Source organism: Equus asinus, chromosome X, assembly GCF_041296235.1.
Source record: "Equus asinus isolate D_3611 breed Donkey chromosome X, EquAss-T2T_v2, whole genome shotgun sequence".
In the NCBI taxonomy this organism is placed as follows: Eukaryota; Metazoa; Chordata; class Mammalia; order Perissodactyla; family Equidae; genus Equus; species Equus asinus.
Genome location: NC_091820.1, coordinates 1,119,200 through 1,137,367, shown reverse-complemented (window position 1 = coordinate 1,137,367; position 18,168 = coordinate 1,119,200). Strand labels below are relative to the sequence as shown.

Here is an 18,168-nt window from a genome sequence, read left to right as displayed (position 1 = left end):
AAGAGTTTTCATTGGCATTTCTCCTACCAGGACAGGTTGAGAATATGTCCCTTTGTTCAAACACACCTTTTTTTTTTTTTTTTTTTTTGTAAACTGATACTTTTTCTAAACAGGTTCACCTGAGCTTAAGGACCAGCGATATTTGCGACTTCTACATTGAAAAAGGAATAAATTTTATATGAATATGTTGGGGTGGGTAAGGTTAATGGGAAGCCCTGTCAGATTCCATGTAGCTGTCATCGTTCCATCAACTGTAGACCTCGTGTCTCCCACAACTCACTAGGCAGAGAGGAGAGTTTATAAGAAGCAGTTTCTGCAGGACAGGAAATCACCTCCCGGTCGGTGCAGGAGGCTACGTCAGTTCTGTGACCCACGTAAGGGGGAGAATGAGAGGATGAAGGTGTGACAATTCCCTTTCCATATTCTTTTCCGTGGGTTTATAATGCTAGGGGTGTTAATGAAGCTGTAGTTTAAAAGGAACTCACAGGAAAACCACAAGCGAGGGATTCGAGCATTTAAGATGGATACATAAAGGATCATTTCAAGGGTCCTAGCCTAGAACAGGAAGAAGTCAGATAAGATAGTCATCAATGGGAAAGAGGATCTGTTTACCTAAGGGACGTGTTAGAATATTATCTTGGTATTGAGTCTCTTTTTTTTACTGGAATTTTTTGAGAAGTAGGAAGAATTAAACAATAATTTGTGTCCAAAAAATGGCAACAATTTGACTGACAACTCCTTCAGTCACTTAACTGTTTCGCCTAATTTTGTTAAATGAAATTTTCCACCTAATCAATATTTAGAATTTCCTGAAATTATAAATAATCAATCTTTTGCCAACTCACACTGACGTGTATCTTGACTCCAAGTTCACACACAGTAATGTGTCATTTAGAGACAATCTATATGGCAATCAAACTATTTCCAACAAAACTGAGAACCTTGGATTATGAAAAAAGTCCTTTGAGCAACAAAGATAAATGGCGATGTATTGATGTTCACCGGACAGTAACTTTCAACGTTTATTGACTCTCCATTTTCATGTCATTCAAAGTAACCCGATGAGTTCATCCCTCAGAGGTTATCAGATAAGAAGCTACCATCTAGAAGGGAGGAAAGTCATGGAGAATAAGCTATCATTGAAAAATAAACCTCAAGGATGGATATATGAAAACTGTGACAAGCAGATGCTACATTTAACTAAAACACAATAGTCTGAGGCAATTGCATGTGGAGTCCAGTAACTCAACACCTCAGTGGATGCCATGGGAAAAACTTGTGTTTTTGCTGGGTATAAAAATCAATATTCATAGGGTTGATTCCACGTTGACATCCATAATGTCCACTGTAAGGTAAGCTACAAAGGAAAACAGTAAATTGTCATCATTACTCCCAACTTGGTAAGCCTACAAGTTGACGCTGCGTGTGTGCATGTTTATGCACACGTGTGTGTATGCGAGAATAAGTACAACTCTCAATTCTTTTCCATGTTTGCAGCCATGCGTTCTCCTCAGTTGTTTCTGGTGCTTTCCCAACCTCATCTCCAGAGACTGGACAGACCCAGTTTTCTGCAATGATTGCATGGTCTCTGCTCACTCTAAGAGATGAGGAGCCTGTTGAGGGCTCTTACCACAAATACCTGGAAATGGGAGCATTTAGAGTAGCCTGGAAATCGGTCACCACAGGTCCAAACTCTGTCACCACAGGTGAGCAAGTCTGGTGGCAGCTGGCAAGAGACACACCTGTTTAAGGTGTCCAGGTACAACAACACAACCTCTGTTTGAATTTAGATTCTTAATACCTTGAGCCACCTTTTGAGTGTTGCTATGAAGAAGTTGCAAAAGTCAGTCACAAGAAAGCATTGTTGAGAGACAAAAACGCTGTTACGTGACACTGCCCCCACCTGATCTGATGGGGTACCGGCCCGTCAGGAAGGCAGCCCGACTCGGGGTGCAAACGGAGGCGGCCGCCAGGTGCTGGGTGAGCCTCACTCCCTCACTTGCCAGGCGGTCGATGTTGGGTGTGCTGCAGGCAGAAGGAGAAGTCGGCATGCGAGTTTCTAATTCCCAAACAAATGCACAAGATCCAAAGCCATTCTGCTTTGGGTTGAGACGACTCTGTTTCCAGTAAACCGAAAATACACCCTTTTTACCTACTTACATGCAGCTATGGTTAGACGCAAAGGGAAAGCAGAATGTGAAATAATGTATCTTCAGGTAAAATGATTACAAACGAATATGAATCACCAGATCTAATTAAAGCATTACCAGTCTGAGTTCATGTGCATTTCAATGGAAAAGCCAGTCGATCTGATCATTTCACATTCCTACAATTAGTGGGTAACTTAGGTGAAATAAAAGGTTAATGCATTTCTTGCGGCAAAATCTCTCTTTTTTAAACCAAACTGCGGCATTTTGGAGTTTATTTCCCATTTTCTTTAAGAAGAGGAGATGAGGAGACAGACACGCACAGAGGGAGGACCATGTGAGGACACGGGGAGAAGACACGTCCACACGCCAAGGAGAGAGGCCTCAGGAGGAACCAGCCCTGACCACACGTGGATCTCAGACATCCAGCCTCCAGGACGGGGAGAAATAAACGTCTGCTGTGGAAAACCCCCAGTCTGGGATGCTTTATTATGACACTCTGAGCAAACTCAGACGTCATATGATTCCATTCACATGAAATGTCCAGAACAGGCAAATCCACAGAGACAGAAAGCAGGTGAATAGCTTCCGGGGGCTGGAAGTGCGGAGAATAGGGAGTGACTGTTAACGGGTTCCGGGTTGCCTTTTGGGGTGAGGAGAAAGTTCTGGAACTAGGCAGAGGTGATGGCTGTAGAACATTGTGGATTCACCAGATGCCTCTGAACTGCTAACTATAAATTCGTTAAAAAGGTGAATTTTCACCGCAACAAAAAACAACTACAGGCTAAGGAGACCGGGATGCCAAATGCCGTCCTGACATTGGGGCAGCTTCCCAAGGGCCACCTCTGCTGTCCGGGTTGAGAGCTGAGACTGGGGGTGGTCAAGCGCAGAGACGTGGCTGTCGGGGCCGGGGCACCACCATCTGCAGGTGGGGGGGGGGTGTGTTTACCTCACGGTGTCATTACCATAGCAGCATACATCTCCCACCCCAAGGTCGTCCGCCATCAACAGGACAATATTGGGCCTGGAGTTCCTCGTCACGAACGTCCCATTGAGGCCCCCAAACAAACACCACAGTGACACCGACAGCCAGCAGTTCCTGAAAGTGTTTTGGGGGAAAAAAAATAACCACCAAAAACCCAGAAACTGTCAATTCACATTTGCATTTTAGCCAACTTAACATAGGAAATAATAGTATCCTTGATCATTTTTCACTATGCAGTGTACCTGAGCTGGGGGATTTTTGGTAAAAATTATTTTGTGAAAATTCATGTGTTATGTTAATATGGTGTAACATACAAATTAATTTTGCACGCACGGTGATATTAAATTCGCTTAAGTTTTCGAACTGCCTTAGAGACATGGGGCCCTTAAAAAACATAACAGTGGTGAAAGTTGAGTGTAACGTCTAGTAATTTGATTTCTTTGCGTAAAAATGTAGACAAAAAGTGGAAAATTGGAGCAAATAGCTAGCTAGTCAAGCTGGATTTTTTTTTTAATGCTCAGTTGTGCTTTTTAAATACATTTTATAGTTCATAATTTTGCTCTGAGCCAAACCGAGGAAAAGTGCCAGCAGGGACTGTAGTAACATCTTGGGTCTGAGCCCAGGAGTAGATGAGGATAAACCAAAATCCTAGGGTGGATTTCACCGGTGCACACAAAGAAATTCCTCCTTTTCTTCATCAAGAAAATATGTCCACAAACACATTGTGGGCGACGCTCAACTGTTCCCCCCCAAAATACTAAAAATTCTGAAAAATGGAATTTAACATATTTATATATTCTACTAAATTTTAGCGTGCACAATCATCCGTATGAAACCGCGAAATGCTATACTACGTTGAAAACAATGCACGACGGTCCTTGATCAGAGACGATTACAAGTCAAGGATCATTCTGTTACACAGGACACTGGTACCCCAACCGAAAATTCCACCCAACGTGACTCTGACCCTTGTCTAGCCCCATCTCTGGAACACCCTGCTTTCCGCCCTATGAATTCCTACACGTGCCATCATTCCTAAGCAAGCATCGCTTCCTCAGAAAAGCCATCGCATACGACTCCATCAACCCATGGCCCCTCGCCACCCTCCTCATTACCTTTAACCCGTCTCCAGTAGATCAAGCAGACCAAACATCTACGGGGATGGAGATGACCTGAACAAACCCTTCTCTCTAGATGTAGTGAATTATGACGCTTTATGAATTTGCCTACTTACCAGTCATAGAACGGCTGTTTCATGGCTCCTTATTCTGTTACCTAGGGAAGAAAAGTGTAAATTAAGAATATCGGCAAAGCAGCTATTTTTCTCAGAGCTAGACAGCTCATGGTCCAAAGTGCTAACGAGCCTGTTTTATGTTGACCCACTAAATTCTTTACACCTAATTGCATGGACACAAGTATGTCCGGAGAGAAGGTGGCAAGAGAGCGTGCGTGATCTACTCATGTCGGGATAGTTCTTATGGCACGTTTCCAACCAACGATGTTTTGACCCAGCCACACAAAACTCTTCATTCCAGAGTCACTAAAATCAGTCAGTCGTCAATGAATGGGCCCCCATCCCATAACTGTATCAGGTCTACTGTACGTATGGTCCTCTACACATGGTGCTTAACCAAAACCTTCTATCTTAATAGACACCATGGTGAACAGCACGCACCTATGGTCATGACAGCCAAACTTGTCTGGCAAGGGAGGGCATGTTCCACAGCTGTAATTATGATTTTTTTTCTAGGAAATCTATGTTTATTAGAGACACGCTATTTTTTTGTTTATTTTATTGAGGTCACATTGGCTTATAACGTTGCGTATATTTCAGGTATACACTATTATATTTGAGTTTCTGTAGAGACTGCCTCGTGCTCACCACCAATAGTCTAGTTTTTAACTGTCACCATACATATGTGCTACTTTATCCCTTTTGCGCTTCCCCCACTCCCTTCCCCTCTGGTAACCAGTAATCTATTCTCCTTAACTATGTGTTTGTTTATCTTCCACATGTGAGTGAAATCATACAGTATTTGTCTGTCTCTGTCTGACATTTTACTTAACATAATACCCTCAAGGTCCACCCACGTTGTTGAAAACGGCACCATTTTGTCTTTTTTAGGGCTGAGTAGTACTCCATTGTGCATATATACCACATCTGCTTTATCCTTTCATCCGTTGATGGGCACTTGGGTTGCTTCCACATCTTGGCTATTGTGAATAATGCTGTGATGAACATAGGGGTGCATTAGTCCTTTTGAATTGTTGATTTCATGTCCTTTGATTAATAACCCAGCAGTAGAATAGCTGGATCATATGGTATTTTCTATTTTCAGATTTTGAAAGAAACCTCCATACTGTTTTCCATAGTGGCTGCACCAGTTTGCATTCCCACCAGCAGGGTATGCGGGTTCCCTTTTCTCCACATCCTCTCCGACATTTGTTCTTTTTTGTCTTGGTAATTACAGCCATTCTGACAGGTGTAAGGTGATATCTCATTACAGTTTTGATTTGCATTTCCCTGATGATTAGTGCTGTGGAACACCTTTTCATGTGCCTGTTGGCCATCTGTATATCTTCTTTGGAAAAGTGTCTGCTCACGTCCTCAGCCCATTTTTTGATTGGGTTGTTTGTTTTTTTGTTGTTGAGTTGTATGAGTTCTTTATATATTTTGGAAATTAACCCCTTGTTGGATAGGTAATTTGCAAATATTTTTTTGCCACTGATGAATTGTCTTTTCCTTTTTATGACCTTTTATAACAGTCCAAAAAGTAGTACAGTCTGGTGTCCCCCTGCCTAGGACCCTCAAATTGCTCTAAATCAGTGAGGTTTTTGTAGGCTCCCCACAAGACAAATGATATATAATAAAGATTAATGAAACCGCCATACAATTTATAGGGCTTTCTCATTCCCAGGGCATTTCCACACACACACGTTCCCACCGGATCCTCAAAATATCTCACCTTGCTTGCCTCAAAGGGTTAATGACAGCTCTCCGGTTTTATGGGAGAGGGAGCTGGTGATCATAGAATTTAAAACACTTTCACAGGCTGGTAGATTGAAGATCTGGGATTCAAGATGAAGTCTCTGACCCTCAGTCATGTGTGTGTGTGTGTGTGTGTGTGTGTGTGTGTGTGTGCGCGTGCCCAATTTCCAGGGCCATCTTCTTTTCTTAGACCTCCAGTAAGGCTCTCAAATGTGCCAACTCCAGATGCTCACTTCCTGGGGGACATTTGATGAAGCCCACATCCCACCTTTGGGTGGTGGGGCCCATTCTCTCTGCCCCACAGTCAATACTTCTGCATTTGATTTGATTCCACGATGACATCCTGAGTAGCCATATCTATTTTTCATGTCTCCAACTCCACTGCCTAACACATTCCATGGCCTTCCAGTAAATGCACAAATTCTCAGGAATCGAGCATTTCCCAAGAGCCGGGTGAGTGAGGCAAGTAAGAGAGGTGCTTTTTAATCCACTAATCATAGCTGTTTCCACCCTAATTTCGTAAGTCTCTCTCCAACCCAAGATTGGCAAGAGTCACAACGGATGGTCCCAGCCATCCGTTTGCCTCAAAGTATTGTATTTATCAATTCCAGATTTTAAGGACTATCAAGATCCTTCCTACCAGGGAGCTCCTCCAGACCCATCTTCAGTCCCGCCCCCATTCCTTCTAATTGGTCCGGCATATTTGACCTTCTGGAGATACAGTGATGCATCGTTTAATGACGGGGGTATGCTCTGAGAAATGGGTCACTACGCAATTTTGTTGTTGTGTGAAGATCATAGAGTGTATTTACACAAACGTAGATGGTATAGCCTCCTACACACCTAGAGTATATGGTAGTAACCTACGGGACCACCATCGTTTACGCCATGTATCGTTGACCCAAACGCCATGATGCTTCGCATGACTGTATACGAATGCGTGAGGCTGGCATCATACGCAAATGTGGTTTTACAAACTGGTTTTATTTTCCAGCTGTCTTTAAATAGGTGCTCCAAATCACCTGCTTAGTCAGGAAGCAGCCCTCAGAAAACTCTAAGAAAGACCAGGAAACTCATCAGCCGATACAAGAATTATATCCCCAAGTGGGTGAAACATTGCCGTGCAAATGCTCACACAGATGGTGCTTGTGCCACATCCCCTCAGAGACAGAGTCAAAATTATGGTGCCCTTGGATGGTGGAGTGGACCTTGCGAAATGATGTGGAAAAAATGTAGCTATGTGAGGTGACGGATGCGTTAACTAACCTTATTGTGGTAATCATTTTGTAACATATACATATGTACAATTGTCACATTGTACAGCCTAAACTTACACAATGTTATATGGCAAGTCTATCTCAATAAAGCTGCAAAAAAAAACCTTAAAAAAATAGTGCATATTTTAATGTTTTCATCTTTAGAGATTAACTCCCAATGATGCAGAAGTATTGATCAGTCATGGACACCTTAGTGAGATAGAGGCTGTTGAATATAGTCATGCAGCACATAATGATGCTTCAGTCAACAGCAGACCACATCTACGATGGTGGTCCTATAGGATTAGCACCATGTAGCCTAGACGTGGAGTAGACTATATCATCTGGGTTTGCGTAAGTACATGCTATGATGTTCGCACAACGACAGGATCAGCTAACAACACATTGCTCAGAATGTGTCCCCATCGTTAAGTGAGGCATGACTGCACTTATACTGAGGAACCTGTGAATGTGGGTTTATTTGGAAGCAGGGTCTTTGCAGGTGTGATGAAGGGAAGGATGGAGAGGAGGGCTTCCTGGAGGAGGCGGCCCTGAATCAAGGATGGACAGGAGGGCTTCCTGGAGGAGGTGGCCCTGAATCAAGGATGGAGAGGAGGGCTTCCTGGAGGAGGCGGCCCTGAATCAAGGATGGAGAGGAGGGCTTCCTGGAGGAGGCGGCCCTGAATCAAGGATGGAGAGGAGGGCTTCCTGGAGGAGGTGGCCCTGAATCCAAGGACAGCGTCCTCATCAGAGACAGAAGAGGAGACGCAGACGCAGAGGAGCAGCCCCGTGAGGACGGAGGCAGAGACGGGAGGGAGGCGGCCACCAGCCCAGGGACCCTGGAGCCCCGGACGCTGGAAGAGGCAGGAGGGACCCTCCCCTGGAGCCTCCGGAGGGAGCGCGGCCCTGCGACGCCCCTTCATCTCAGACTCTCGGTCTCCAGCACTGGGAAAGGATGAATTCCTGTGGTTTTAAGCTCCCAATTTATGGTAATTTGTTACAGCTGCCCCAGGAAACAAATCTAAGTAATTTAAAAAACCTTCTACATAACAAGAGATCCTATCAGCAAAGCAAAACATAGGCACGCTCAAGGAAGGAGAAAACTATCTGCAATATTTTCAATAAATAAATTAGAAAAGGAAGAAAAATCCAACAGAAAAATTAGACATAGGACGTCAACTGGCAATTCACAGAAGTCACAAAAATGATGGATAAGCACATAAAAATCTGCTCAGCCTCCTCAGCAACCAGAAAAAGGTAAATTTTAAGGACAATGGAGCATTTGTACTCGTTCCCCCGAGAGAGACACCAGCCTCGGGGTGGGACTGGGGGGGGGGGGGCGAAAAGGCAAGAGAGAGGATGCTTGTTGCAACGTTGTTTTTAAATAGAGCCAAATTGAAACCAACTGACACGCTCGTTCTAAAGAGGAATGGCTTCAATAAACTGGGATATATTCATACTGCAGAATTCTGTGCTATCCCCTTTAAAATAAGGAGAACGCACTCCTTGATGCCCTGGATCTCTTTGATGGTAGAGCCGTGTAATTCCGTAATGCATGCCCCGACGGAAGCTGAAACCCAAACGGTGATTACTTTTACGGGACCTTTCATCCAAGGTGTAGTCAAGCTACCCGGGCCGTGTCTCCTTCAGCTTTGCCACTTCTCCATGAGGAAGGACGGCTAATAATATCACCAGCCCCACTCTTCCGTGGATAAAATGGGCTTCCGGAGCGGGGTGTAGCTTCCAGTCAAACTAATAAATCCAAACACAGCCTCTCCATTAATTAAAATATCCATTAAATAAGATATTCATACACTACAATACGGTAGCCATGAAAACGAGTCTCGGAAGTTCTCCCAACAAGAGAGAATTCCTTCCTTCCCTTACACACCTGAAAATGTGCAATTATATACGAACCCACAGTCTACTTGCAGAGCGGATGCCGAAAAATGGCTTCGGGCCCAGTGTGACCCCCAAGTTATCTTGATGGAAATGGTCAGCCTTCAGATGAGTGAGTCTGAGACATCATTACAACCCAGGGAAAATTCAGCAAAACTCAGCATTTCATACCTTATATAAATGCTTTCTTTTTCCCAAAGATTAGCCCCTGAGCTAACATCTGCTGCCAATCTTCTTCTTCTTTTTTTTTTTTTTTCTTCTTCTCCCCAAAGCCTCCCAGTGCATAGTTGTATATTCTAGTTGTAGGTCCTTCTGGCTCTGCTATGTGGCACGCCGCCTCAGCATGGCCTGACCAGTGCCATGTCTACACCCAGGATCCAAAGCTGTGAAACCCTGGACCGCTGAAGAGGAGCGCCCGAACTTAACCACTCGGCCACGGGGCCGGCCCTAGCATTTCATACCTTAAAGTGAAGAAATACAATGGATCGTATTTCCCACGTAAGCCTGTCCTTCCTTCCTTGGCTGTGTGCTCAGAACCAAAGCCCGGAAGGGGGCGGTGTCAGTAAAGGCAAGAGGTAAAAACTCCACGTTGTCTACGTGACCTGAGGCTGAGAGGCACACTCGGAGAGTCGGGCAAATGTTCTCGACCAGGCTTTCTCAACCTCACACCAGGAGCATTTGGGGCTGGACCACGCTCTGTGGTGGGGCATCCTGTGCACTGCAGGATGTCGAGCGGCATCCTGGTCTCCACCCACCAGATAGATGCCAGGAGCACCCTCCGCCTCCAACACTGATAACCAAAAAACGTCCCCAGACGTCACCAAATGTCCCCCAGCAGACGAAACCACCCTCTCCCCACAGTGAAATCCACTGAACTAGACTAACAGGAAATTATCTTCTTGCGTGCTATCTCCCGCTATTTTTCAACGGGGCGAGATTCTGATTTTCTCCTTCACAGAGATGTTGATTTAGAATATAAGCCTGCAATTCCCTTCTTTTTAAAAATTTAAATGTATTAATAATTCAAACTTAGATAGCGGCATCTTCATTACTTTGTTTTCCTAATTTCCTACCGGAAGGAATGTAATAAGCTGGCTTAGAGCTTTATCATGTGGTTCCTCACGGAGGCAAGAGATTTCCGAAGAGATTCCCATAAATTCCCAAACTTTCCCCAAGTTGCCCGACGTTGACTGAGTCTTGGAACATCATTATCATAAAATATAAAGGAAAATACTCAACAATATGGAAAACTTTAAATACATTTGTTATTAAAAAACATTCTTTTTTTTCTAGCAATTAATATAAAGCTGGTTTTTCCATTGGATGACATAGACCCCGCCCCTCCATTATTTGCTTTTCAGTAAGAAAAACTCGACTAGTAAAAAAAATTAAATTACAGCCATTATGAAGGAAATTTAGAGAGCAGAAGCCCGGTCTGTAAAGGAGCAAAATTATTGCGCTATGTGTTAACCTTTGATTTTCAACATTCAGTATTCATTGCGATGTATGAACTGCATAAGCCAATTCAAGGATTGTAATAGATACCCTCCAAAAAAGGAAAAGACAAATTTTGAAGTTTCCAAACTTACCTGTACAGACGTTATCATCTTGTGACCAAGCAAATGTCACCCGACTGCATGATCTTTGATTGGTCTACACTCTTAAACACAGAAAACCCACTACGGAAAATCATATTTGACACCCCGAGTGTCCTCTCACAGACGAATGGATAAACCCACTCTGGGACAACCAGAATTCACAGAATATTACTCAGCAACAACAAGGAATAAGCCATTGATACAGACAACAACAATCATCAATCCCAAAATGACGATGCCCAGTGAAAGAAGCCACACAAACGAGTCAATACCACAGGGTCCCATTTGTATAAAATTCCAGAAAATGTTCCAAAAAAAAAAAAAAGAGAGAGAGAAAGAAGACTTTTATAAAAGGACTGCTCAGCTATTTACTCTCAATCCCACGGACCATTTAAAAATTTAAGCACACCCAACCAGAATCACAGTAAACCTGACACATTTTACTTACTGGAAACGAGTCGTTTTCTCGAGCTCCTACATTGGCGGACTCTGGTCTCGCAAGTTCCTGCCACAGCTCAAACTTGCCGTCCTCATCCTTATAATTAAATGTTTATTAAGCACCAAGGTCGGGCACCGCTCAGGTCTGTCAATTATTTTTATATTTAAACATAACCTACGGTGACAGCTGTCACATAATTATTTAGGAATCATTCACCTCCACCTTTCAACTGGTAGTCAACAGACACATATAATTAAGGGGATTTAATGAAATTGAAGACGTTTTCTGCCAAGATAATTTTTCTGGAGCCTTCACCAAGGACTCCAGTTAGGTGTGAAAAGGAGGGGAGAGGGAACAGATGATAAGAAGATGAATTTCAGCATCTTAAACCCTGCGACATCCTTTCAAGGGTAGCTTTCATCTTCTGGTCTAAACGCGTGCCCCTTAGAAACACTGCACCATTAAGCCTCAAAGCAAAGGCACGTTTTTAGCTAAGTCGTCTCAAAGAGCAACGATTAATTGAAAAGAACCAGGAAAAAAATCACGGAGAAGAAGCTTTTGTGTCGGCCGTGATTGAAGCACGAAGGAGTCACCGGAAATCCAGACCTGGAGTTAAGAGTGAGATCCACGGATGTTTCCAGAAGGGAAGTCTTCGTTCCCAAACCTGAAGATCCAGTAGAAGTCTGGGCAGGGGACGTGGGAGGAACAGGGTCCAAATTAGAGCTTATCCCGGAAGGAATTTACGAAAGCGGTGTCTTACACACCTACTTGGAACCTTAGAACCCAAAATGACTCAAAACCAAAACACACAATGGTTTGGTTTCAGTGCAGCAGAAAAATACGTTTCTTGGGACCCTCTCAATCCAGAGCTTGCACTGTGAAAGGCAGCTGAGGGTTTCTTCCTGCCATTTCTCAGCTGCAAAGAACAATCACCAGCCCTCCAGGGTTCCCGCATCAAGCCTACCTTGTTCCAAGCACTTTGTGTGTAACCTCCAGCCACTCCAATGGTGGCATTGGGCACACATGTACCATCCCACCAATGATGAAATAGAGAAACAGAGAGGTTCTGCAACCTCTTCAAAGTCACACAGCTGGAAAGTGCCATCCAAGATTCTTCTGTTATCGGCATACCACACAGCCTCTATGATCCAGGACCCCCAAGCTCGCAAGAGTGAGACAGAGAATGATACCACCGAGGACATTCAAGCAAGGACCGTGGGGCCATATTGCTGGAATTCACCCATTGAAAACTGAAGTTATGTGGAAAGATTCCCCCAGTTTTGATCATTTGTGAGATTCTCCCTCTGCCACACAATGAAACTCTGATCCCCAACGCATAGAGTGTGTCCAGATGGACGGCGGGATCTGCAGATTTCAGAGAAAGGTGACGTCCATTGGTGAAGATTAGACCCACGGCCTTCCAATGCCGCTCAAAGGAAGGATGCCCTGGCCTGTTTGTTAAAGGAAGAAATCAAATGCAACCTTCTCTTCTCTCGGGGGAATCCAGACGGCGGGTTACACGGTTAAGTGGACAGGTTCACGTCCATCACTGCCAGGGCTCAAACCACTTACTAGAAAAGGGATTTGGGGCAGGTGACAAACTCTACTTTATATGTTCTAAAACACACATTTTTATCCCCATGTTCTTTTTTCATTTTGTTACAGTAGTAAAAATACACAAACCACAAAATTCACCATTGTGATCATCGTAAAGCATGCAATTCAATGGGTTTTACTTCAAAGGGTTTTAGTCTAAGAATGTTGGGCAACCGTCATCTCTATCTAATTCCAGAACATTTTCATCACCCCAAAAGGAGACCTGGTACCTATTAAGTGTCATTCCTCATTCTTTCCCCCACCTCCAGTCCCCAGCAACCACGAAGAGACTTTCCCAACCACAAATCTCTAGGGACTGGTCTGTTCTGGACATTTCACATAAATGGAATCATGTACTGTCTGGCTTCTCTCACTGAGCATGACGTGTTCAAGGTTCGTCCACATTATAGGCGTGTCAGCGCTTCCCTCCTTTTCGTGGGTGCATAATATTCCGCTATGCGGATGGACCACAAAATTAACTCCAAATAGATCCAAGACTTAACTAAAAGAGCTAAAAATGACAAGACTCTTACAAGAAAACATTGGGGCAAATCTTCACGATGTGGGATTTGGCAGTGATTTCTTAGATATGGCACCAAAGACACAAGCAATAAAAGAAAAATAGATAAACTGGACTTCACCAAAAACAAAAACTCGTGTGTATCAAAGGACACTATCAAGAGTGAAAAGACAGCACCCAGCACGGGAGGAAATATTTGCAAAGCCCCGACGTGTTAACGTTTCTGAATTCTGGATGCACGTTGCAACACCCGTCAGCCAGGTGGCAGTCACAACCTAGCTGTGTGGAAACTTTCTTTTGACACACACCTTCTGGCAAGATCAGGAAAGTGCGGGCGAGTTGCCTGAACAATTCATGGAATGTTCACCATCCTCATTATCGCAGTTTTTCCAGTTTGTCTCTTGTTTCAGAAAGCTCCATCAAAAGGCTCCCGCTGAGCTCCAAGTAAATTGCAATCTACCTTCTTCGGGATCCTCACTAGCTTAGGGCTGCGATGGAGTCACATAGACAAGGCAAGCCTAAGTGAGCTCTTCTCCTGTCTCCAAATACTCGCTCCTTTTCTGGAGGAATCTTTTGGGGGCCAATCATTTGCTTGTAAATACGTCTGCTCGAGAACCCTGAGTTCCTTTTGTGCACCAGGTTTCCCTGTGACCTGATCTCTTTCTCCATTTCCAATCTATTCAGGCAGCCCTATCTGCAGATGAGCCCGTCCCTAATGATGGGGACCCCTACGACCACTGCTTCCATCCACACAACGTCTTTTTTATTCATGTGTTGTAGGTTGAATCGTTCTCCCCTCAAAAAAGCGCGTGGAAGTCCTCACCTCCAGTACCTATGCCCGTGACCTGACTTGAACCTTACAGGATCTTGAAATACTGGAGTAGAGGGGTCCCTAAGTCCTACGACGGGTGTCCTTTTGGAAGAGGAGGCAGAGACACATACAGAGGGATGATATTTATGTGAAGACGGAAGCAAAGACTGGAGTGATGTCTACAAGCCAAGCAAAGGTAAGGATTGTCAACTGCCACCAGACACTGGAATATGCAAGGAAGGGTTCCCCCCTTAGAGCCTCTAGAAGATTCCAACCCTACTGACCCCTTGATTGCAGACGTCTAGCCTCCAGAACCGAAAGGCAATAATTTTTGGTTGTCTTAGGCCACCCACTTTGAGGCATTTTGTTCCACCAGCCCAGGCGATGTTTTCTCACACTCCGCCGGCATCCGCTGGGTACCACAGCAGCTTCTGCAGTCGAGCGAGGATGCGGGAAACCAGCTGCCCCATCGCCTCCTCCTGGCACCTCCCAACTCCCTCCTTTAGCTTGAGCAGCCGTGTCTGCCCAGCCCACGATTCCCGTAGATTCCTGGTTATCACACCCTGTCTAAGAATGCCCGAATGAATCCATTTTGAAGACTTGACTTTACAAAAATGATTCCAGTTTGATGGAGCTGAAGAAGCCAGCAAGAGAGAGGCACCAATGGACGCAGATAAGGACAGACCCCCGGAAAAGTCTGCTCACTCTCTCTAGGAAAAGGACCCGGAAAGACACAGCCTCACAAGATGGGAAACATTGAGACAAAGACTGCGTTACCTGAGCCAACCACCATAGAAAAGCCGACGGGCCGGCCGGGGGAGGATAACGTTTGTCTGCAAAGGAGCAAGAAGGAACATTCTGGGGAGATGAGAACGTTCCAGATCTCGTTTGTGGTGGTGGTTATGTAAGTGGATGCATTGATTGAATCTTACTGAACTATGGGCTTAAAATGGGTACATTTTATGGTATATGTTGCATATTTATTGTATACATTTACTGTGTATATTGTGTATTTATCGTATACAAACTATCCTTCAATAAAATTGATTTAAAAATAAGCACAACCAGGGGCTGGCCCCGTGGCCGAGTGGTTAAGTTCGCGCGCTCCGCTGCAGGCGGCCCAGTGTTTCGTTGGTTCGAATCCTGGGCGTGGACATGGCACTGCTCATCAGACCACGCTGAGGCAGCGTCCCACATGCCACAACTAGAAGAACCCACAACGAAGAATGCACAACTATGTACCGGGGGGCTTTGGGGAGAAAAAGGAAAAAATAAAATCTTTAAAAAAAAAAAAAAAAATAAGCACAACCAGAAGGACCCACAACTAGAATTTACAACTATGTACTGGGGGACTTTGGGGAGAAGAAGAAGAAAAAAACATATATTAAATAAAATTAAAATAAGACTCCGAGCATCCTTAAACTAAGAAAACCTGTTTAATTGGGTTTCTCAAGCTTACTAGAGAATATACACATCTATATAAAATATTCTACTTACTGGAGAATAGATACACATAAAAGGTATATATAATACATATTATGTATTCTTATGCGTATGAGATATATATATAAATAAAAACGTTAGATGATTAAACTGTTACCTATAATCAGTTTTCAGAAAGTCCCAACCTATAGGGTGACACGTGAGAACTGTCAGATTTCATTAGGTTTAAGAAGTCCCAAATTGAAGAAGTTGGTTGCAATATATGATTCTTCTCTTACTATGGCTTTTTTCCTCCCCAAATCAAAAAGTCCGATCAACGTACACAAAAACTTCATTTTTTCCCCTTATTGGAAGTAAAAATTAAAAAAAAAAAAACAGTCTCCCCAGAGCCATCTAAGAAGTAGAGCTATTTAACGCTACAAATGTCACTATAAAAATTAGCTATGGATATAAACTACTGTGTGTATATATGTGTATTGTGTGCATATGTAGACAGGTGTGTGGATGGATACATGTGTGTGCCTGTTTATAGATTTGCATGTGTATGCGTGTGCACACGTGTGAGTGTGTGTATACACTCCCGGGAAAAGCACGCTGCAGGACAAAGTTGAACCAGGTTTTAGCGCCATTACCCAGCTGTTCGCAAGCCCGGCTGGGCACAACAGACTAGAAAGATTTTCTTAAAAAGCAGCATCTGGAGGCCGACCCTCAATCTCCCAGTTCAGAAAAGCTGGGAGGGAGAGTTGAAACCTCTGATTTAAAAAAGTGCGTCAGGCAAGGCAGGTGCAGAGCCAAGCTGGAGAAACCCCAATTTCAAGTTTCCTACAGCCAGGGGTACAGATCCCATTTTTTTAAAAAGTCACAGAATGCATCTCTATGAGGTGTCCTTTCTGGTTTCTAACCGGGATGGCTCAGTGGACTTCTCCTCTTCCCAATTTCCTGCTGAAAAAGACAGGAATGGGAACTTATCTGGATGAAACTCCAGGGTTTGACCTGACAGCTGTCAGTCTTCCTGTTTTTTCAGTGTAATGAGCTTGGGTCCCTTCTCCTCTCCTCTGATGATACCTTTCACTCCATTTTTTGAAGCTGCCATTAATAGGATTGAAGCACTTTTTTCTCTTAAGATTTATGATAAGTTTAAGAAACATATAGTTATTTAAAACCAGAAGCAAACACGTCCAGTATCCTCTCACAGCTTCACAAAGGGACGGCGGCTTAAAATCCCAAACAGATTAGAAGGGTCCATAATTAAAAGATAAAACATTAAGGGCAAAATTTTACTAAGACCTGTTGTCCTAGGTTCAAAAGAGATGTTGGTGGTTGAGATGAGAAGCACCTTTTTATAGATTATTTTTAAAATAACCAACATACACAAGACATTTGCTCCTGTGAACAAACCATCGATTTTATCCTGATGGGCCTGTTTGCTTTTCTCTTCATAACCTCCAAGCTGAAGTCACTATTTCAGGAACGCGAATTTCCAGATTGTCTTCTTGTGCGTGACCTCTAGGAAACTTTCACATTATCCGTGAAAACGTCCGCCTGTGAAAGGAAAAGGGAAGGTGGTGGCCCGCTGCAGAAAGTGAATTCTTATCCGCAAGGAGTCATTCCCTTTAAACAAGGTAGGAGGGATTTAATAAATGTGGAATAGAAGAAGCAGGAAGAGGAGGAGGCAGATAGGAGGGAGGCAGCGACATTCAGTAACGTGTAGAACCATTTTTGGTCACCACAATTTGGAGCATCTGGCGGGTGGAGCCCAGGGATGCTGCTCAACACCCTACATTGCCCGGACGCCCCTCCAGTAAAGAACTACCTGACCCCAAATATCAACAGGGCCGCGGCAGAGAACGCCGTCTGACCACCGAATGGAGAAAGTTAGGACGAACTTCAGGCAACCTGGGAGTTTTGACTCGGATCCTGGAGACTCGTCTCCTTGGGTTGAAGTGGCGCAAAAACAACTACAAGAGTTTTGACCGCCTTTGCTTATCAGCAATGCCATTTAGTCAACCCGGCACAGAGCGGCCTGCGTGCCTAAGTAAAGGATGCCTGTGGTGCCTACTTTCCATTTGTCAAATTCATAAAGAATTTTTGCAGCTGTGTAGGCAGAAGATGGTTATTTGGCAAGCGGGAGTCTCCCGTCGAAACTCTACAGTGTTCAGGTCATAGGGACCAAAAATGCACAGGGACCGTAAGGCTGAATGTCTTTACAGGATTCAACACCCAGAAGTGTGCCCAAAGTTCTTAATTGGAAAAGTCTTTGAAAAGAGTCGTTTTTTACGTGTGATCATGCCTGAAACACATATTCTGCTACCCTATGAAAAAAAAAAATTGTGCTCCCTAAAGAATAGAAAAGAAAAAAGTTGGCATAAAGCCGGAAAGGGGTGCACGTGGTCAATTACATCGTTAGGCGGTTAAGCAGTTCCAGCCCGACAGATTCAGACTATTTCAATAGTCAGAGCTGTTTTCTGTCTTCTCTTTGCTCCCG

At 44.0% G+C, this 18,168-nt stretch overlaps 1 protein-coding gene across 8 annotated transcripts in view; it reads right to left on the bottom strand.

The window, feature by feature from the left end:
• Positions 1 to 18,168, bottom strand: part of ARSH (arylsulfatase family member H) — a 54,932-nt gene that overhangs the window by 14,761 nt on the left and 22,003 nt on the right. For 4 of the 8 annotated variants that reach the window (XM_014826784.3, XM_070501812.1, XM_070501813.1 and 1 more), the window contains 3 exons: positions 4,367 to 4,407; positions 3,097 to 3,246; positions 1,904 to 2,025 (listed from right to left, as the gene is read on the bottom strand). In XM_014826784.3, coding sequence (XP_014682270.2) covers positions 1,904 to 2,025; positions 3,097 to 3,246; positions 4,367 to 4,389 — 295 coding nt within the window. In that variant the 5' untranslated portion in view covers positions 4,390 to 4,407. Of the gene's footprint in view, positions 1 to 1,903; positions 2,026 to 3,096; positions 3,247 to 4,366; positions 4,408 to 18,168 lie in introns of those variants that run through there. The other 4 variants (XM_070501814.1, XM_070501815.1, XM_070501817.1 and 1 more) reach the window with 2 other exon arrangements.